Here is a 22,904-nt window from a genome sequence, read left to right on the forward strand (position 1 = left end):
TTCATCATCTGGATAAACACATGGACAACATGAAGTACTTCGAATGCATTTATTATGAAAACATATTCTTTTGGAAAAAAATCTGTCTTTCCAGCCCTACAATTGTGACCTGTTGTTACAGAAACTTTAAGACCTAAACCACATCTTTCCTCTAAGTTTAAATAAATATGCTGTATATACTGTGCCTATAGAAAACTTTCCAAACTAATTATGTGGCCTAACAGACTAAAATCAAGATGCATTAAAAAATATTTTACCTTAATTTAGACATTTAATACACAAACTCCAAGTAAAAACTAAATGGATTCTGAAAAAACTTACAATGAAAATCTAGAAAAGATAGATCTAGATAATACAGATTTTCCCAGTATTACTTAAGGAAGTTCATATACCCCTAGACACTTAGAATTAGAGGAATACCCACGGATTAGAAAATCACAAATTTTCTAATTAGAATTTCTAATTAGAAAACACCAATCCAGGAGAAGGGGGACAGAACTGAACTTAGCATGCAGCCTAACCACATTCTTATGCATTGTTGCAGAGTTAATATTTAATATTTGGAGTCCTGTGGAACTGAACCATTAATTCAGTTTAAAGAACATTACTCTTTAAACCAGGAGAACATTAACTCCATTCACAAGGTATTAAAGGGAAAATCCAAAGATTTCGTCTTACTGATTTACAGAAACATGCTCTATTTTCATTTTATTCTGTACTACATTTTTACAAATAACATCAGATGATCCGACATACTGTATCTATGAAAAAAGAGAAAAAAGAAACTAAACACTTACATTTCAACATTGACCCTAAGATATGAACAAAATATCACTTTGAGATTAATGTAATGCATTAACTCATATGTACATATCGGTCTGTAGTGAAGAACTGCAACTGCAAGTATATACAGCAACTTAACTACTCAAAGCCTACATGAAGTTTGCAAAATAGTATGTAATAACATTTACAACATCAGTCTTCAGACACAATCAAACAGGCCGCAAAGAAATCTAGTACAAAAACAATGTGTGCACCTTTTCAGTGTTTTTCAATTAGTTAATGAATATGAACTAAAGAAATGTATTATTAAGACAAAATAAACCACCTGTCCGCTAGACCCCATCCCCACCCAACTAGTTAAAGATTCCCTCGAAGTACTGGTGGGACCTATAATTAGTATGATAAACACGTCCCTTGCATCAGGCGTTGTACCTGACCAATTTATGGTAGCGGTTGTTAGACCGCTGCTTAAGAAACCAAATTTGGATCCACAAGTTCTCAAGAACTACAGACCTATCTCAAATGTTCAATTTTTATCTAAAATTCTTGAGAGAATAGTTGCAGCCAAACTTCAGTCTTATCTGGATTCAGGTAATATACTTCAGAAATTCCAATCTGGTTTCCGCCCAGGCCACAGCACTGAAACTGCATTAACGGAGTTGTAAATGATATTCTGTTAGCAACTGATGCAGGGAATGCAACAGTGCTTGTGCTCCTAGATCTCATTGCTGCCTTCAACACAGTTGACTATTGTATTTTGTTACACAGGCCTGAGTCTGAGGTTGGCCTATATGTAACCGTTCTTAACTGGTTTACCTCCTATTTAACTAACCATTTTCACCATGTTCAAATATCTTATATTTGTACTGCTTCGTCACTGTCACCAGTCAAATTTGGGGTACCACAGGGATCAGTACCCGGACCAGCATAAGCATTAATTAATGCTTATTAATGCATACAGTTTTGTTGTCTGTACATGTCTCTCTGTACATGTTGCCACTAGGTAGAATAATACAAAAGCATAATATTAACATTCACTCCTATGCTGATGATACTCAAATATACATTTCATTTACACCTAATGACAACTCATCAATTGTCACTTTAGGTAACAAGTAAAAGTTAAGTAAAGTCTTCAATGTGTGAAAACTTTTTGTCACTCAACTAAGGTTCTGTTGTTTGGAGGTAACAGTGCGGATAGGACTGCTATAACCTCAGCACTCAACTCTTGAGGGTTTAAAATTTTGCCTCAAAATTCAGCACGTAACTTAAGTGTCATCTTAGACACAAGGCTCTCATTTAACTCACGTTAATGCAGAATCGAATGCATGCTTCCTACAGTTAAGAAATATTGCAAAACTAAGGTATTTTCTCTCCACTCAAAACAGAGAAACTAATACATGCTTTTGTTTACAGCAGATTAGATTACTGTAATGCCCTACTATAGGGAGCACCTATCCCACTTTTAAAACCTTACAGTGAATTCAAAAACGCGGCAGCTAGAATTGTTACTAGGAGTAAGAAGTACAAGCACATATACACCTATACGTAGCTCTCTGCATTGGCTTCCTGTTAGGTACAGGGCAGACTTCAAAATTATTTTACTTATAAGGCTCTCAGAGGTCAGGCACCTGTCTATTTAATGGAGCTTATTAATGCATACAATCCAAGTCGCCCACTTAGATCACAGAACGCAGGTCTTCTTCTTATTCCACATATTCATAGAAAAACATCTGGCGGTAAAGCCTTAAGCTACAAGGCCCCTGGTTTATGGAATAGTCCGCCAGCCTACATATGGGATGCAGAGTCAATCTCAGGATTTAAATCCAGACTGAAGAACTATAAGTTTAGCCTAGTCTACTCAGACCTTACATCATAGCTCATTGTAACTATGGCTTCTGGTACTGCTGTACATGACATTGTGTGCCTCAGTGTTGGCCTTCCAGGTAGATACATGTGTTCCAACCAAACTATCCTGTTCTCCCCCCCACATGTCTGGATGGTGCCTGAGCTGGGCACCATCTGAGTTGGATGCTGCATCACTGCCATGGATCCAAGACGGACATCGCTAATACAGCTATCATTTAGGAGGATTTGCATGGAGTACTGACACACAGAAGGACATGATGGAAGACTTAAAACAAGTGAGCAGAGATGGTGCAAGAGCAAAATTAATGTACTGTGCAGCCCCGCAACAACCTCACCCAGTGAGGTGGGACTAGGGTCTGTGATAGGAAGACACTGTAAAATCCTATTGAGCAGACAGGCCACTCTTTTACCCCTGGCCTTCAATCTGTACTTTCAATGCCATGATAAGCACTGTTAAATTCTTAACAGATAAAAAAAATCAGTTACCAATAGGAATTAAAAGCAGATTTAATATTATTTGAACTGAAATATTTTAATATTTTAAAATATGTTAAGAATAAAAACAAAAAGAGAAAAGTTAAAATTCAAGTACAGACTGGAAAACATGTAAAGCCCTTCAATAAAATTATCAATATTTAATTTGACTGAAAACATACCAAACTCTGCAGGAAAGCCCAAAAGGTTGGCAATTTCCCGAGGAGTGAAGTAACGCAGTTTTAACTTCAACAGTTGATTCAGCTTCTCTTCATCTGACAACAAATGCAGGGACTTGAAGACATCCTCTAACTGAGAATATAGAAAAAATATTTAACTTTTCTCAATTTTTTAAAAGATCACTTTATAATTAACTTATTATTGGAATAATGACAGTATGGCTGTTGGAAAAATTCAATTTAACTATCTGCTTCCTAGTCCTATCTAAAAGACAGTTTATGATAATAAGGTTAATGATAACAGTCAACAACTGATAATCTATTTGAAGATCGATAGTCTGATGACTGTTAGAACTGTGTGATTTATTTCTTATTTTTTTTATTATTCCTTCACAAGTTAGTTTGTCAAAAATGTTCAATTTCCTTCAATGTAAAATTATTATTTTTATTGATAGTAGTACAATAGTACATACCAATGAGCTTATTTGTGTAATATGTTCCTTAACACAAACTGTTGACGTATAAATGCATGACTTAACCACATTTGCACAATAAAGACATGACAGTTTCATAATCATAGAAACTGAGTTTCACTGCTAGGTCAACAATGTATTTTATGCAAATTTGCATTATTAATGCAGCATTTTAACTGCAATAACATTAGTTATAGCATTTTAACTTTAACTAGCCAGCAGCCATATCACCCTGCAACTCACAACTGGCAGCCACTGAAGCTAAGCAGGTGTGAGCCTGGTCAGTACCTGGATGTGAGACCTCCTGGGAAAAACTAATTGTTGCTGCTGGAAGTGGTGTTAGTGGGGGCAGCAGGGGGCGCTCACCCTGCGGTCTATGTGGGTCCTAATGCCCCAGTATAGTGACAGGGACACTATACTGTAAACAGGCGCCGTCCTTTGGATGAAACCGAGGTCCTGACTCTCTGTGGTTATTAAAAATCCCAGGGCGTTTCTCGTAAAGAGAAGGGGTGTAACCCCGGCGTCCTGGCCAAAATTTCCCATTGGCCCTTATCAATCATGGCCTCCTAATAATCCCTGTCTCTGAATTGACTTCATTACTCTGCTCTCCTCCCCACTAATAGCTGATGTGTGGTAAGCGTTCTGGCGAACTATGGCTGCCGTCGCATCATCCAGGTGGATGCTACACATTGGTGGTGGTGGAGGGGAGTCCCCATTACCTGTAAAGCGCTTTGAGTGGAGTGTCCAGAAAAGCGCTATATAAGTGTAAGCAATTATTATTATTATTATTATTATTATTATTATTAAGGAAAATCATTGCACTTTATCTTGCTTAATCATAAAAACACTATTTTAACATTTTTTAACACATTAGTCCTTATTTTATTATATAATTATATAATTTATCAGTCATATTAATGTTCTAAATGTTATAACATTTTTTTTTTGTGGTTGTGGTTTTAGTTGATTGTATTAGTTTGCAACAAAAAAGCCTGTACCTGCGTGTTCAAACATGTTTGTAAAACAGACCCAGTGCCTTCTACATAGTATCCATACCTGGAAAAAAAAATAAAAGCACCACAGCTTAGATGCTTAAAATAATAATAATGTACCGTGTCATTCTACAATCCAAAAAGCAGTCAACTTCATAGAGTCAAACACAGAATCTAAGGTCTCCCGGTCACCTGACATGGGCTGACATTTATATCTGAAAACACCAGATTTACTAGTTGGAGTGGGAAGTGTAAATCAGTCAAAATGTATCAGACATTAAGAAAATGAGCAAAAAATTAAGTAAAAGGACACAATGATCTAAAAAAGTAAAGTTAAACAACCTAGGAAAAACAGTATTTTTCAAAGAAACAGGCTAAAAAACATCAAAGGAAAACATTTCAATATTTCAAACTGATAAATGTAAGATTGTTTTGCATTCATCCTTTTTTCAAATGCACCACAGCAAAACTCCAAAGGCCATACCCCTTAGTAAAGCATACTGATCTCCTACAGGTGGGTTTCACAATGTCCAGAACCATGGAGTAGCGTAGCAAGGTCTTTGGCGGAAGAAGGTACTGGGTCAAGTCCTTTGGCTCCTCCTCCAGGTAGTCTTGGAGCCTCCGTACTGACACATCACTGTCCTGGGACTTCTTCCTTTCCAGGTCTTTGGCAGTTTCCAGCTTATAAACAACAGCCTGCTCTCCCCCTGTCTTATGACCAGGCTCACTACTGGCAGAACACTCCTTGTAAGAACTGACGTTTGTAGAACCAGAGCTAGGGAAATCCACCATAATCTGTGACAGAAGTAAAACTTTTTTTTAGATCCAGCTCCCACTTATAGCCACCAGTCTACAAGCAAGGCTGACTATAACTTTCACACCTCACTAATCTGTAGTTTTTTAAAAGAACATAAACTCAATCTATAGAACATAAATTATATGATAAAAAGTTGTGACGTAAATTGAATGCACTCCGCATATACAGTGCTTTATACAGAACTTTATTATGGTGTCCCAATATGCAAAATTACAAAATGATGCAAATGCACTTTAATATTTCATTAAACATTTTATTTAAAAAATGTTCAACCTGATGAGTTCTAAGGAGAAAAGTCAGTTAAAAGTAAAGAGGAAAAAATTAAATTTTCTTTGAGTTTTTAGACCTCTGAACTAAATATATGGTGGAAGTATCTTTGGAAGCAATTTAAGCCACAACACTGTTTGCGTAAATCTCTACAAACTTTGCACACCAGCTGGGTGTAATTTTTGCCATTTCTTCTTGACATTCACTTTACTTTCTTATTCTTATACCACTCAAGTGTAGCTCAAGCTCAGGCCTCATGCTTTATGGGCCATTGCTCTGCTGAAACGTAAATTTTTTCAACATTTTTCAGTTTTTAGGTGGCTAGAATAGGTTTCTCTCTAGTACACAGTAGATTTGCTGTTGACTTTGAGATGTGCTGTGCTGGCCACAGTACCCTTTTGTCATATTTTTGCAAGATCACTCAGGTGCTTTATTTTTTATAAAGGATTATTTTCTACTCCACCACACAGATACACTTTCTATTTCATGATGACTGAGTAGACTGTGCTAATACGGATGCTCAGAAGAAATGAGAAATATTTCTTCCTACCCCTTTCCTGATTTGTGCTTTTCAATTACTTTGTTCCTGATTCACTGTGAAAGCTTCACGGTTGAGTCTATGCTTGAAATTCACTACCTGAGCAAAAAACCTCACAGAGAAAAGTGTTGATATTCTGAAATATTGAGAACCACTAACCACTACTGCACATAGAGGTCTCTGATTGTGTGGCTCATCAAGGTATCTTCATACACCTACAGTACCTACAGAAAGTCTATACCCCATTTTAAAGTTTTCACATTTATCTACACATCCTGCCATACAACTTCCAATTGAATTTTTTTTTTGAATTTTTCTAGAAAAGCTATTAAAATTAAAACTGAAATAGCTCTGTTGGATAAGTGTCCACACACTTGTAATACCAGACCTAAGTTAGCTGAGGTGTAACCAATTGCCTTCAAAATCACACACTACGTTAACTAGCTTCAACCAGTGTTAAACTGCATTGATTCATATGGTCTTAGGATAAATTCAGCATGGGTATGTTCTCAGATCTGGAGGCTGTATTTCAATACAAAAACTCAATCATCTGCACCAAGGAACCTTGAACCTTGAACTCTGGAAGAAAGTTGCGGAAAAGTACAAATCAGCGGATGGGTATAGAAAACGCCTTGAATGTTGGAGAACAGTTAAGATGATTAAGAAGTGAAAGGTGTACACAACCACCAAGACCCCGCCGTCTATCCAAAATGGATGACCAAGCAAGATCAGATCAGAGAGTCTACCAAGGGCCAATAGTAAGTTTGCAATGGCTGCAGGTTTTTATGGCCAAGACAGGTTAAAGTGTGAATGTGCCAATAATATGCCAAGGAGGAGGGCAAGAAAGAAGAAAGGAATAATGTAAAAAAGCCCACATTGAATCCTAATTGAAGTATGCAGGAAAAAACAGTTTCTGACTAAACTAAAATAGAACTCTTTGGCTCAAATGCAACTCTACACGTTAGAATGGTGGTGGCAGCATCACGTGATGGGGATGTTTATCAATGGCAGGGTCTGGGAAACTTGTCACGATAGAAAGGAAGATGAATGGAGCCAAATATTGAAGAATCTTTGAGCAAAACCTGATGCTTTGAGCAAGTAGTACTATTAGGTTGTATATATAACAATTATTAATTGCTACTTCCAAGTGTAATGACTCCAAACTTTAAGTTGTCGACTGTAAGCAACAACATGTAAAAACTGTGCAAGGATCTGAAAACTTTTGCAAAGCACTGTACATAAACACTGAAAAGGACCAAGCTTATTTATTTCAAAACTTAAAATACGGAAGATTAGCAATTTAATATAAAGAAATGAAGTAATTAGCTTTAGAAAATGATGCAAATATATTTTGATGCATGACAATTTAATACATCTGTATATTAAATTAAATTTAATAACTCTGTAACTGAATTTAATAACTCTCTGACAACTGTAAATTAAACAATTGATTCAAAGATAATTTGCATTATTTTGGTTAACACAGAAACTGTAGGCAATTTCATATGGCGGTAGTAGTTCAGGTGGGTAGCTGCGTCAGCATGTGTAGGCTGCAAAGGAACAAGTAATAGGTCTATTCCATGCTGAAAAAAAGAAGAAAGAGAAAACAACGGAGTCTGAAGAAGGCTCCACGGCCGAAACGTTGTATTCTCTCTCTTCTATTTTTCAGCATGGAATAAACCTATTACAATTTCATATGGCACCACTTGACAGAGAAATAAAATTAAAATCTCCTACCTCCACAGTTGTTTCAAAGGAGAACAAATTTGGTGGTGCCTTAGCGATCAGAAAGTAGCGCAGCCTTGCATTTGGAATCCCAATCTATTAAAATTAAAACAGAGAATCCCCATGTAGTTTCAGAGTTAGGAATGAGTTAGTTAGGACTGATTTTCCCTAGAGGTATAATGGAATATCGCAAGTGTTTGTTCCAAAACTTAAACATGTACAATGTACAGAGTAATACTGTTGTTTGTTTCAAATACAGTACATATGGGAAAGTAGGTCATACATTTTTTTAACAGCAGAGATTACATAAAAAGACATTTGACAAACATCATTTAAAATTATAACTTTGTTATCATTGCTATTTCTGTATGAAACAAAGTACATTAGAAAGGAAATTGTTTTCAGAACTATTGTTACAATGATCATAAAAGCTACCATTTACACTTCTCAGGGCCTAAAAACTCCTTGGTAAATCATTTACAGTCATCATCAGTCCAGAAATTACAGGATAAGAATACCGGCAGGGAAGCAAGAGGAGTGGTATAGAGGGAGAAAAGAAAGCATGTCAGGCACGAGGACCTTATTCGGTTTAGCTTTATAAACTACATTCTAGCTATTCAAAACCTTGTTTAAGAGAGCTTGTTGTTCTTTTAGCAAAGTCTAACTTCATTTATGAGGAATTTCCAGGCTAAAGATGTTCTCTCCGGATTAGTGATGCACTTTTACAATATGGAAATATAGTAATACAGGAAGGGAGATTTAGCTTTGGATCGTATTTTGTTTTACTTAGGATTGAAGGAACCTTTGCCTGTTAGGAATTAACAATTAAGCCCTCAAGAACTGTTTTACCGTTTTGTGCATTCCCAGCTGGCCTAGGTTTCTTCAAGGTCTCTCAAGTGGAGGTGTAACTGATGTATCCTAAACTTGATACAGCAACATGAAAGCAATCTAGATTATTAGGGATCTTGGTTAATTGCCCAAGACTGACCTAACTGCATAATTTCCTGACCTTGTTGACACCTTACTATATATAGCAACAAACTATTACTGACCAACCAAAAATGCATGTGTTTGTATGAAATCTTTACTCATCTTTAAAAATAAAAGCCTGAATAAAATTAATAAAAGTCCTTAGAAAAGTGAGAAAGAGATGAGCTCTTAGATACTTATGTCCTCCTTTCTTTGTAGTATAAAGAAATCTCCAGCTGGATTTACCAGAGTTTTGTGTTTTTTTAGAAGAGTTTAACAGGACCCAGGTTTCTCTGTTGTTGGCCTGTTTAGGCATTATATTAACCCAGTAATGTGAGCTGTTTGGGTTTCTGGGGAACATCGTAATGTAGGCCTCTTGAGATGGCTTGCCTATAATTTGTCATCTAACGTTGTGCGTTGTCTAGCTGTGTTACAGTAAATAAATGTTTGTTCTAGTTGGACTCTTATTACTTTCTCACCAGAGCTGTGCAAGAGGATAAAGAACATTTGGTGCTTCAAACTATACCCACCACTCAGGCACATTTTAAGCATATCTTTGATAAGTGTGGGTCACAATTATTTAATTATATAGCTATATATTTGTATGTTTAACCCCCCTCTTCTAACACTATCATGCTGATAGTGATAGCTGGTGAACTGCATGTTCACCTTTTATAATTATCCTTACTACATCTAATTTTATATCAATATTAACACAATGATATTTTTTTTCGTCACACACATTTGTTGCAGTTGTTTACAACACCAACAAAAGGCTAAGAGTGTGTGGGTGTGAGATTTAAGCAAAAAAAATGAATTACTAGATAATTCAATTGAAAAATACTTTATTCATGCCCAGGGGCCAATTACTTAGAAATAAAAATATATATATATAAAAATAGCAAATGGTCCATATCAATGATTGAAAGCAACTGTGTGTAAATATTTATTTAAGAAGGTATTAAAGTACTGTATATGCTCATTTGCAGAGGGCGCTCTACTCAATAGATGTCATATTGATAAAACTTTTTTACATTCATTGTTTGCAAGCCTGATGGTCTCTGGAACAAAGATAAACCTAAATTTACTTTTATTTGTCTTGCACTGAGGAAAAGCAAAAATATCTTCCTGAAGGTAAAACTGGTCAAAAATTGGTGAAGGATGAAAGATGGCACAGGGCTTCCTCAGGATCTGCTGGGCATAAAGCTGTGCCGGGGTCTTAAAGGCTCTCCATTAATTTTAGAACTGAGGATGACAACATTTAGAAAGGGTTTTTTGACTTTCTTACTGAGTGAAGTGAAGCAATAGAAGAAGAAAAAGAAAAACATGGATGACTCAAAATGTCCTTCATCTAAACTGTGAGAAGACCAAAGCCATGGTTATTGCCACCCCCTTTAACTTTGTAAAGCCACTGCTGTACTCCTATCTGTACTTGAGTTTCAGGCTAAATTCAGGCTAAAACTTGGGGGCGATATTTGATTCAGGCTTGACATTCGACCCACATGTGCAAAATATTGTCAAAACATCATTCTTTCACCTCAGAAATATTGCCAGACTACATTCTATGCTATCTCTAAATGTTGCTGAAAAGCTAATCAACACATTTGTCTTCTCATTTCATTTGTCAATTAACTACTGAAATGCTCTACTCGCCAGGGTTTTAAAATCCACATTAAAGAAACTAGATCCACACTGAACAAACAATTAAGTGTTCTGCCACATATTCCATCTGGACCTGCTGCTTTAGATAGATAGATACTTTATTGATCCCATGAGGGAAATTGCAGTGCAACAGCAGCTTTACACAGCCACAGTGTAACGAATGATACAATAATAATAATAGTACAATACATACAATACAATCAGTACAGTGAGTGGTGCACTAAAAGAGTTACTCACAGTCCGGACACACAAAGAACAAACTAGAACAGAACAGTACGCAGAAAAATTGTATCACACATATGAATATAAATATAGATGTAAATATAGATATAGATATAAATATGAATGTATTGCACGGGTCCCTGGCATATATTGCACAAAAAACAGTTGTAAACGGGAAAAGAAAGAGAACAGATGTAGCAGTAGATGTGTAGATGCGTTCAGTCCAGAAACGGGTCACTGTCAATGTTGCCTCTGCCCAGACGCAAGGTGGATGCGTTGTACAGTCTTATGGCAGAAGGCAAGAATGACCTCCTGTAGTGCTCCCTGTCGCACCGTGGATGAATCAGTCTATTGCTGAACGTGCTCTTCATTTCTACAAGCCTGTCATAGAGGGGATGGGAGATGTTGTCCATGATGGCCTCTAGTTTGGACACCATTCTCCTCTCAGTCACTACCTCCAAGGGGTCCAGGTCAGACCCAATGACAGAGCTTGCTCGCCTGATGAGCCTGTTCAGCCTTTTAGAATCCACTGATCTAATCCCAGGGCCCCAGCATACCACTGCGTAGAAAATGGCGCTCGCTACCATCGACTGATAGAACATATGTAGCATCTTACTACATACATTGAAGGACCTGAGCCTCTTCAAGAAATAAAGTCGGCTCTGTCCCTTCTTATAGATGGCCTCGATGTTCTTAGACCATTCCAGTCTATCGTCGATGTGGACTCCCAGGTACTTGCACGAGTCCACCATCTCCACGCCACTCACATGGATGTAGACAGGAGTAGGTTTGACCTTTTTCCTCCTGAAATCTACCACCAGTTCCTTTGTCTTTGTTACATTCAGTTCCAAGTGGTTCTCCCCACACCACTCCACAAAGCTGCTGACCAGTCCTCTGTACTCCTCCTCCTGCCCACCCTTGATACATCCCACAATTGCAGAGTCATCTGAGAACTTCTGCAGGTGGCATGACTTTGAGTTGTACTTAAAGTCCGAAGTATAGAGGGTGAAGAGGAATGGAGAAAGAACTGTCCCCTGAGGAGCCCCTGTGTTACTCACTACCTGTTCAGACACACAGTTCTGAAGTCTCACAGACTGTGGTCTGCCTGTCAGGTAGTCAGTGATCCACGAGGTCATGGAGGCATCGACTTGCATCTCCTCCAGCTTCCTCCTTAGTAGTAAGGGCTGTATGGTATTGAAGGCACTGGAGAAGTCGAAAAACATGATCCTTACAGTGTTGACAGCCCTGTCCAGGTGTGAGCAGGCCCTTTGCAGCATGTAGATGATCACATCCTCCACACCGATACTGGGCTAGTAGGCGAACTGTAGGGTGTCCAGTGATGAGCTAACCAGGGGTCTCAGGTGGGATAAGACCAGCCTCTCCAGTGTCTTCATGACGTGACAAGTCAGTGCAACTGGTCTGTAGTCATTGAGGACAGAGGGGCGCCCTTTCTTTGGTACCAGGACCAGGCATGATGTCTTCCAGAGCACAGGGACTCTCTCCAAGCGCAGGCTCAGGTTGAACAGTTGCTGGAGCACTCCGTTCAGCTGATCAGCACAGGCCCTCAGAACTCTGGGACAGATGTTATCTGGTCCTGTGGCCTTACCCTGGTGCAACCTCTTCAGCACCTTCTTCACCTGGTCAGCCGTGATGGTCAGCCTGGCCTTTGTTGACCTGAATCTTTTTAAAACTGTTTGAGACTGTACAAGTTGATATTTACAGTGTTTTTCCTGGATTAAGTAACTGTTGGAAATCACTGAGTTGAGTTAAAATATATTTTTTACTCATTTCAAAAAGTATTCTTTTTCCTCTAAGCATGTAGGGTCTGCTAATTCCATCTACTAGGAATTTGAATTAGAATTTGTGGCCCTCCTAGATTTTCACTGAGGCCACTGTTTTATTGTCCTGCCAAGCTGTTCAGATTGTCTTGTTTTAAATACTCCTCTGTTATTTTAGCTTGCTGCATTGCAAGCAAACTTATTTTATTTATTTAACTTAATTGACTTGTTTTCTTTCCTTGAGTAAATAACCACAGTGAAATAACCTCTTCTGTTATATTTTTCAGAATGCTCTGAGCCCTTTTGTGACCAAGGCTTATTATTCAGATAAAAAGTGATGGTATTATAGAGGGAATTTCTTTATCAACACAGAATGTAAGAATGAAGAAATTCTACTCAACTTGTTCATTGAGTTCCGAGCATGATGTCATAAGAGCATCTCATTTGATGCAGTCTAGGCAACCTTTGAAAGTGTCAGTACTCAACTCTGACCATACTTTGACTGTTTTCACAACTGCCTTTGCACACTTGACTAGCTGCTTGGGTAAGCAGGATGCTATTATGGTCAGTAGCACCAAGGCCAGGGATAGAGAATAATCTATACTGAATGCTCCAGGGACAGAGCCATAGCATCTGTTATGTGATATGGCAAAACACTTACCAGGGAGCAATGCTAAAAATCACCTAAAATAAACTCATGGGCATCAGCAGAGATGGAATCCAATTTTTTAATAACACTGTATGTATTCAGCCGTCTTTTGTGTATTGGAACAAGGATGGATATTATTAAACAAGTCCTGGTCAGTGACCTGTTGTTTAGCCATGTCTCTGTAAAAGTAAGGATAGATGCAACCCTGTACTCTTTTAGATAATTGATGTTTGCTTGCAGTTGTCCAATTTGTTCTGCAATGAGTGTATATTTCCTAATATCACGGACGGTAGAGGCCTCCTTTTAATTTATCATTTCAGTTTTTGTCTTTTCTCTTTTCTTTTTAGTTCTCTCTTTGGTGCTTCGACTGTCCAAGTGAGTCGCAAGCTGACAAATTCTACAAAGGTCTATTTCAGTCTGGATAAATCATGCACGCTCCACTGTATTGAACACTTAGAATGAATTCCCTGTTCATTGAAGGTGAGCCCTGACTTTTTACTCCCATGTTATCCAAACAAGCAGTTAATACAGAATCCAGTACATGGTGCTTTCATGAAAGAAAAAAAAAGTTTTAAAACGGTCAATTTGTAGGACCAATAAACAACATCACTAATGTGAAAAATAAAAACAAACAATAATAAAAAGGGGGGGGGGGGGGAGTAAACAATTTGCACTTGCAGCCAAGAGGTCTTCGTGATTAGCAACCTGGAAATAGAAGTAGGATAAGACCTCCCATACTTACACATGTTGGAGAGACCAGAAACTCTTGATATGTGTACTTGCACTCTTCTAATGTCCTCACAAGCACATTTCTATAAATAATAAGATACAATGAGGCAAAGAAAGAATTTAGGTAAAAAAGTAATGTTCTTCTGTTTCTTTAAACACCAAGATCATTTAGCTGTCAAAGGCAAAAAAGGCCATTTCAGTTGTTCACGGAACCATTTTCTATCATAAGTTGCTTCATGGTTTTAAGTTCATATCTAAACCTACTTTACACAGCAGAATCAAGTGTGACAAGAAAAGATTAGATCACCTTATTGGCCATATACAATTTACTGTATAAGAATTTGTCTTTTCGCATACGCCAACTTGCTCTCCATGAGTCACACAGACAGGGAGAGAAGCTTGGGGTCAGAGCGCAGGGGGAGCCATTTATACAGCGCCCCTGGAGCAGTTGGGGTAAAGGGCTTTGCTCAGGGGCCCAACGGAGTAGGATTCCTCTGCCAGCCGCGGGATACGAACCAGCAAACTTCCAGCCAGTGAGCAGTGAACCTCAATCATTGCCTGAGAAGAGCCAGCTGTTAGACCTTAAAATCATGATATCTGACAGCTGGACTCCACCACATTTAAACCTGATTGTCTGTGTATCAGTTGTATGATGTAGCTGCCATACAGTTCACCAGGGACAAGCTGCTGAACCAGAGCACCATGGAGCCAATTGCAGAGGACCAGTTGTATGAGCAACTAGATCATGAGCCCGAAGGGCCTCTAAGAAACAAGTTTCTGAGTGGCTCCAGTGGTTACATGTTTTCTTTTGTTTGAACAAACTTCACAATGTGAGCATTCTTCTTGAAAAGGCTTTTTTAAAACGATAAAGGATGCAATGGCATTGTGTCTACAGCAGCCTCCACCTCTCAATCTGTTCATTGCCTACCCTGCAGCACAAAGAACTATTTAATATTCTCAACTTGCAAATTCATGTAACTGTAAGGTATGTGGTTATTTAAAGCCAAGTGAAAAGAATATTACACAGTTTCATCTCCTCATTTTAAAATATATAGAACCCATATTTCATGAGACAGTTTAAGAATGTATTTGTTTATCAACAAAATAAAGAATTGTTTCAAGGCTGGCATAGTTCTGCTTTTAACTAAAACTGACTAACCTGCAAAACACAAAATACACCTATTTATTTATAGCAGTTTTCCACTAGGTACAACTGAAAAGCCAATAAGAACCAAAAAGCTGGTATCAAGAACTGCATCTGTAATTAATGACCAGTAGATGGGTTAAACTTTTAGATTTATCTAAGTCTGGTAACTGAAGGAAAAAAAATCATCATATCTAAACCACATTACAAAACTTATCTCATAGGCACATATCATTCCAACAAGGCAGTTCCAAAAATAGAATTTATCTAACATTAACAGCTATAGTTATTCCAAACTACAATTTGTGCTGCGAGACCTCACATGGTATCCCACCTACTAACAGGAAAACTCAAGCTTTCTCAAATTACCTTGCAGAGGATGTTTCAAAACCTTTGACGTTTTCTAGTAGAATGTACTTGGGAAGCTTGTTGAGTCTATGGAAAAGGGAACAGTTGCAGAAGAAAAAAATAAAAATGTAACTCCACTGTTAGCCAAGATGAACCTAAAGATGAAGTAAAACCTTCCTTAAACACTCAAATACATTCAACTTGCATTAAAAATGTCAATCTGAGATTTCTGACTTCCTGAAGTCATTTTTTATTGCCTCAAGATATTCACAAGGTCAGAATAAATTTCACATTCCTTTAATGATTATTTTATATTCATAGAAATTATCCTAAAAATAACATACCTTTAAATGTAAGAGTTTCTCTCAAATTGGGCATTTTGAGAGAAATATCCAACAATACCTATTAAATGCCCAACAGCTTTTAATGCCAATTAATTTATAACAGGTTTTCTTCCCGCACTTAAAATAATGGTGGTGCTGTGATAGATTAACAATCCTTTAAACTACATTTAGTTTAAACATTTAACATTTAGGAAAGCAATAATCATATTCCTTTCTGTGTGCAGCACAGTAGAGTGGTAGTTTATGTCGTGGCATGAAAGCTCAAAGTTTCCTGGGTTTGATTCTAAACTGTTTGAAGTCTGGATGTTTTCCTTATGTTTGTATCTCTCTCTCAGTGCAGTGCTATTGTATCCGGTCAATATGTCTGTATTAACCCTTCTCTTTCAGTTCATTGTTATCAAACTGGATTTAGAAGGGGTGAATGCTCACACTGGCCTTACACAATTAGTAGTGTATGGATCCATACTAGTACAATTGTAGTACATACAATTAGTGGAATACAGATTTATACACATCAGAACTATTGTTCTTCTTATAATATATATCTATCTATCTCAGTTATCTGTATACTGGTATAGTTAGTAAAATAGTTAATTTTTAAAAAATAGGAAGACAATGTGAAGAAGCATTAAAAAAAGTGAGCAAAATGTTCAGCTATATAGTTAAAGGTGGAGAATTTAAATCAAATTATATTATGTTAAACTATTACAATGAACACGTAATACTGTAAATAATGGATTCTATTCTGGTCAAAGAAAGAGATTGCTGCTCTGAATCCATTCAGATAAAAAAGCAACCAGATACATTTCCAGGCTTAAAGGAATGTCCTACACTGACAGGCTTAAAAGATCTAAACTTTTCTTGACCTTAGTATTCAAAAGTATCCAAATATTGAAATTCCTCAAAGGCATTGACAAAAGGAAAATTATGTATAAGTGCATTTAAAAAACATGCACATGGAAATTATGCCTAAGTGCATTTAAACAGGATTACAGTCCAAAACTAGACTTTCGGTGCTTAACCAAAACCTGCAACAAACAAAACGATGGACTACTGTTTAACCAGCTTGTCCCTCCTGGGTATGGTTTGTTTGACCTTCCGTGTCTCTCAGTCAGAGGTGGGGCATCATTGTTATTTACAACCTTTTTTACAATTTAAGTCCCATTACTATACTTCCTCTCTCTTCTTTTGAGTGCCTTGTTTTTAATGTCTCTATCCCCCAATCTACTATCATTGCAACAGTTTATAGACCAAACCCAGCAAAACCTTTTTAGGTGAGTTTGCTGATCTCCTCTCACGTTTATGTCTTAAATTTAAAAGGATCCTTATTCTAGGAGACTTTAAAATACACATTGACTCAAGGTTATCCAGTCTGACTACAGACTTCCTTTCTCTACTTGGATGTTTTGATCTAACTCAATTTGTTCGTAGCCCTACGCATAAAGGACACCCCCTAGACTTTATCATTGCAAATATCTCTTTTGTTTCCCACTGCTCTTCCCTTGATCTTGACCTCTCTGACCACTTAGCTATTCTCTTCAATCTGGAATAACCCGTTTCTAACACTTCCCCCCCATGCTCTGTAAATATCCACAACTGGCGATCAATTGATCAGCCAAGGTTTGCAAATTCTGTTCTGTCCTCCTTATCTTGCTTCTCTTCCTCTGACCCTCTAGAGCAGGGGTGGGCAAACTTTTTTATCCCAAGGGCCACATAAAATTTTGAAACTGTAGAGCAGGCCACTTCAGGCTGCTGTTACAGATAGCCTATGCCCTATGTAAGTTTAGAATCCAACGTAGGCTTATTAGTTCAAGGTTAACGTTAACCTGAGAGAAAAAGATATTTTAAATATAAAAAAATAAAAATTGTTGAAATTAAAATTATTTAAATGTAAAATTTGAAAAATTTAAAAAGTCAACATCTTTGTAAAATGCAAATAAAATGACTAAATAAAAATTTAAAAATCTAACCTCAATGTTTTTTTAAAAAGGGGAAGAAATACAATGTCTTTTTGTTTGTGCCTCTTAATTGGTAGGTGGGCTTGTTTAATAATTTATGTTAACATAATTCACATAATTTTTTAAATGGCAACGTGCATCTCCTTCTCAACATTGACTCTTGATCTGAACTTGGATTTGATAACCGCAAGTGCTGAAAACCCAGCTTCACAAATGCAGGATATTGCAAAGCAAAGCACAACAGAGCTCTGTTGCTTATTCCTTGGTACTCCAATAGTATGAGGTTTTTTGCATTGTGCTACTCTGTATGCTACTTTGTATGATGAAAAAATACGAAAAATACTTACGAGGCTTACTTATCAAACTGCTGTGAACAGTTTCCAAATGGCATTTCAATTTATTGGTGAGCATGCTCTCAGCAGCCAACACTTTAAGACAACACTGAGGATATTGTCAGTGTCCACAATTGTACATGTGAAACCGAAATTCAAGAAACTGTCGTCATACTTTCTGCATTTGCGTTTCCGTTTCTCTTTACAACTAGGCTCCATGTCGACATTTTTTACTCATATTTAAAAACCTCTCAATTGTGATCGTGTAACACAAAACTCATAAAATGACAACTCAAAGAAACATGAAACACCGAAGCCGCGGTCAAGTGGTACGCTGCTTACAGACTGCCGACTCTCACGGCCAGTGTCATGTGACACATTCTGTGTGCACCAACAGCGGGTTTTGCTTGTACTAACATTTTTGACTGGTGATACCTGAGACTCCTCTGACCGACAATGGCACCTCCCCTAGGTGGCGTGATGCACAGTTTGGAATCACTGTGGTAAAACATCCGTACACCACCTAACGGCACGAATAATGAAATGTAAGAAAAAACGGCACCAAACAAAGTGGAATATGGCGAATACTGACTAATTTATTTTTTACCTCAATGGCCGGTTAAAACTGGCTGGCTGGCCGTGGTTTGCAACTTTGCAACACGTTCTTAGATTTCTTTACCTCCAAAATCGACAACATCCAGCATCACATTCTCCCCACTACGCACATCATTTCCATACCTCCTCCCTCCTTATTCAACTTTTCTGGTTACCTTCTCTCCAACTTCTCTCTTCAGCATCCCTCAATAAACTAGTTACACACATGAAACCCACCACATCTATTTTAGATCCTATTCCCGCCACTTTATTTCAGTCCTGTTTCACTTCTCTCTGCCCCATTGTCCTCAATAAAATAAATGAATCCTTGAGCAGTGGTGTTGTTCCAATGGTCCTTAAAACTGTTGCCATTACCCCTGTACCAAAAAAGCCTAACATGGCTCTCTACAATCTAAACAATTTTCTCCCCATCTCCAACCTACCCTTTCTTGCAAAAATCCTAGAACATACTGTCACATTTCAGTTACATAACCACCTCATGGCAAATAACCTTTTCAAACCCCTCCAATCTGTCTTCCATCAACTTCACAGCACAAAAACTGCCCTGGTCAAAGTCACTAACGATCTTCTAATAGCTTCTAATTTGGGTTCTCTTTCTATACTCATCCTTCTTGATCTCAGTACTTCACACTGTTGACCATGACATCTTACTGTTTCGTCTTGAGACTGTGTTTGGAGTTTCTGACACTGCTCTCAAATGGTTCAAGTCTTACTTCACTGATCGCTGTCACTTTGTCTCTCTCAATGGGTAAAGGTCTTGTTAAGTCTGGTGTTCCTCATGGCTCAATACTGGGGCCCATGCTCTTCACCATTTACATGTTTCCACTTGGTCAGCTTTTAAGATCACATGGCCTCAGTTATCATTTCTATGCTGATGATACTCAAATATACATCCATACCAAACCTGACACTGATGTGGCTGTCTCTATCTAATTGCATCTCTGACATTAAAACTTGGATGACTCAAAATTTCCTTCATCTTAACTGTGACAAGACTGAAGTCATGTTTATTGGCACCCCCATCAACTTTGTAAAGCCAATCCTGTAACCCTATCTGTAGATGGCTGTGTACTCGAGCTTCAGTCTAAATTGAAAAACCTTGGGGTGATATTAGATTCTGGCTTAATATTCGACCATGTGCAGCATTTTGTCAAAACATATTTATTTCACCTCAGAAATATAGCTAGACTATGCCGTATGTTATCATTAACTTTGGCTGAAAAGCTGATCAACACATTGACTACTGTAATGCTCTACTCGTTGGGTTATCTAAATCTACATTTAACAAACTGCAGTATGTCCAAAATTCAGCAACCAGAATCCTGACCATGTCTAGTGCAAATGTTCACATTACTCCTATCCTGAAGTGCTTGCACTGGCTTCCTGACAAAGTCTGTGTGGACTTTAATATCCTCATGCTCACCTATAAGGCTCTGCATGGCTTGTCACCTCAGTACCTGTCTGAACTATTATCGCCATACTCCCCACCTCGCAACCTTCGCTCTTCTAATTCTGGTCTCCTGACTGTCCCCCAAGCCTGTCTACATTCGATGGGTGACAGGACCTCTCCTGTTATGCCCCCAAGCTCTGGAACTCTCTGCCCAAGGATATCAGACAGTCACCTTCTCTAAACTTAATATCCAGAATCAAAACCTTCTTCTTTAGAAGAGCCTTTACTTAACTGGTTCCATTCTTTACCCCTCTGCTCCTACTATACTTAGTACCACCATCCACGGTCTCTTCTGTGTATTGTAATTGTTTTATCTTGTGTATTCTTTTTATTTATTGTTCTGTAAAGCGCATTGAGAAGCAACCTTTAAAGTCACTATATAAAATAAAGTTTATTATAGTTTTTTTTACACAAAGGATTGTGGGAATAATGACTAAGATACCCAGGCATGTGGTTGAAACTTGGGTTTCTTCCAAGAAAATGTTCAATTAGATACAAATTACCAAATGAGTTAGATAGGCCAGAAGGCCTTTTCTTCATCACATGCTTATGCTCTTACAGTATGTTCTTAAATGTTAACTATTTAATACAAACCCTACTTTACAATTAAATAAAATTGTTTTTCATTTTTAAAAAGATAAATTTTAATTTGATTAAAACCAAGAAAATATCTGCCAGGTGTCAGATTTAGCTTCAGCCATTAAAAAAAACTGTAAAAATCTATGTAACCCTGTTCTAATGATTCCCAAAAGCAGGCAGCTGCCATCAGCATGGGTTATAAACATATTGGTAAAAGGTGGGTACATGGATACATAAAGCTGGCTATTATACAGTAGCTCAGAGGCACTCCATTGCCTATGTGGACTACACATGACATAAATCCAGTGGGCAACTTCCTGTAGTGCTTATACGTTGCCTGTTAGTTGTGCCATCCTGCACAGGTCCCACCCTGGCCTGACAGTGTGGTCTGTAGTGTCAGGTATGTGTTGCGAATCAGGATAAGGAATATGGGATAGGGAACTAACTACCACCCTGCAACTGAATGCTACTTCCAACTCCTGTGCCACCACCTTGCCACCTAATTGTATCTTCAATATAAAAGATGAACGGAAAAGAATATACAATATTGCAAAGTCAAAATAATTCAGCAGCAGGCCTACCTTGGAAGAATATCAAGGAAGTAGAGAAAGCTCTTTGTTCTATGATCAGAAACATCCCCCTGCAATCCAATTCTGATGGTAAAAAAACACAAGACCTTTCATTAATCAAAATATAAAGATCATAAATCTGTGATTTACTTTCTCGATGCTGAAAATTGAAGATCACAGTCTTCAAAGATTCTTTAATCTTAAGTTAAAACAAACATCAATCACATGCAACTGTCATCACCGTTACAAAAGAGGTGAGACAATTTTAATTAAGTCTGTCTTCTTCCTGACAAATCAGTAAAAATAAATAAATATTTGATTGACATACCTGGTAAAGGGCTGGCAAGGAGGACTCATCAAAACCATGTCAAAGCCGATCTTATTGAAATCACTAAGCGTTACACCCTGGAAACAAAAATGAACCGGAATCAAGACAAGCTAGAGATAATGAATTTACACCTCTGACAGCCATGATCACATGGATCTCTCTGCATCTGCGTTCTCAAAGAACGTTTTTTAACTCCTATAGCAGAAAGACATCAGAAACTAAAATTATCCTGAAACTTGGTTCACACCTTTCCCCTTCTCTCAACAACAGACTTTTCGTCTAATCCTTTCCGGTCATTTAAAGGTTTCGACTTCACACCTCTCTCGACTTCGCACCACCTGAGTGGCCACTCTGCTTCTCCCCTGCTCCCGCCTCCTCCACTCTCCTGGCTTTTACTCTCCTGTGCTATATACTGTCTGCCCTGTCCTACTCACACCCGAAGAAGGCTCCACAGCTGAAACATTGTGTTTCCTTTCTTCTCTTTTCAGCATGGAATAAACCTTTTACTTGTTCCTTTGCAGCTTACACATGCTGATGCGGCTGCCCATATGAATTTGCTCTGTGAGTTTTGCTTTTGAAATAAAGACAGAGAAGAAAGTTTCATTATTAATGATATGATTAAAAACTGAGGTCTTCAGTTTTTGATTTTTTTATTTATATTTTTAATGAATTTACACACTGGGACTCTATCAAGGTTCACTGCTTTCTGAAGCTGAGAATGTATAGGGCTCATAAATGTCTCATCTTTTAACTCATTACGCTAGAAAATACCATTAGGCATATTTTTTTTTCATATCAGTAAAATGGGCCAAATATCATTCTTTCATTTGGAAATGAGTTCTACTTTAAGGTTTTAACCATTTGGATGATAAGATGCATTGGGTTTTCGCCAGACGTACCGTTTTGCATTCCAGTCAAAAAGTTCAGATTTGGTCTCATCTGACCACAGCACTTTTTGCCACTGGGCCAAAGAATCTTTAAGGTGCTTTATAGCAAAATATAAACAAGACTTGATGTGGAATTTTTTTGGAGTGGCTTTTTTCTTGCCACTCTCCCATACAGACCGATTTGTGGAGTGCTTGTGATATTGTTGTCGATGACCAGTCTCTGC

The 22,904-nt window shown here is 37.8% G+C and overlaps 1 protein-coding gene across 4 annotated transcripts in view; it reads right to left on the reverse strand.

Moving 5' to 3' along the window:
* trdmt1 (tRNA aspartic acid methyltransferase 1) overlaps positions 1 to 22,904 on the reverse strand; it is a 42,406-nt gene that overhangs the window by 697 nt on the left and 18,805 nt on the right. For 2 of the 4 annotated variants that reach the window (XM_088643364.1, XM_088643365.1), the window contains 9 exons: positions 21,794 to 21,870; positions 21,478 to 21,549; positions 18,688 to 18,775; positions 15,640 to 15,705; positions 14,140 to 14,209; positions 8,130 to 8,213; positions 5,255 to 5,565; positions 4,777 to 4,834; positions 3,309 to 3,438 (listed from right to left, as the gene is read on the reverse strand). In XM_088643364.1, coding sequence (XP_088499490.1) covers positions 3,309 to 3,438; positions 4,777 to 4,834; positions 5,255 to 5,565; positions 8,130 to 8,213; positions 14,140 to 14,209; positions 15,640 to 15,705; positions 18,688 to 18,775; positions 21,478 to 21,532 — 862 coding nt within the window. In that variant the 5' untranslated portion in view covers positions 21,533 to 21,549; positions 21,794 to 21,870. The remainder of the gene's footprint in view (positions 1 to 3,308; positions 3,439 to 4,776; positions 4,835 to 5,254; positions 5,566 to 8,129; positions 8,214 to 14,139; positions 14,210 to 15,639; positions 15,706 to 18,687; positions 18,776 to 21,477; positions 21,550 to 21,793; positions 21,871 to 22,904) is intronic. The other 2 variants (XM_088643366.1, XM_088643363.1) reach the window with 1 other exon arrangement.

This window comes from Lepisosteus platostomus, chromosome 8, assembly GCF_059453375.1.
Source record: "Lepisosteus platostomus isolate fLepPlt1 chromosome 8, fLepPlt1.hap1, whole genome shotgun sequence".
Classification (NCBI taxonomy): domain Eukaryota; kingdom Metazoa; phylum Chordata; class Actinopteri; order Semionotiformes; family Lepisosteidae; genus Lepisosteus; species Lepisosteus platostomus.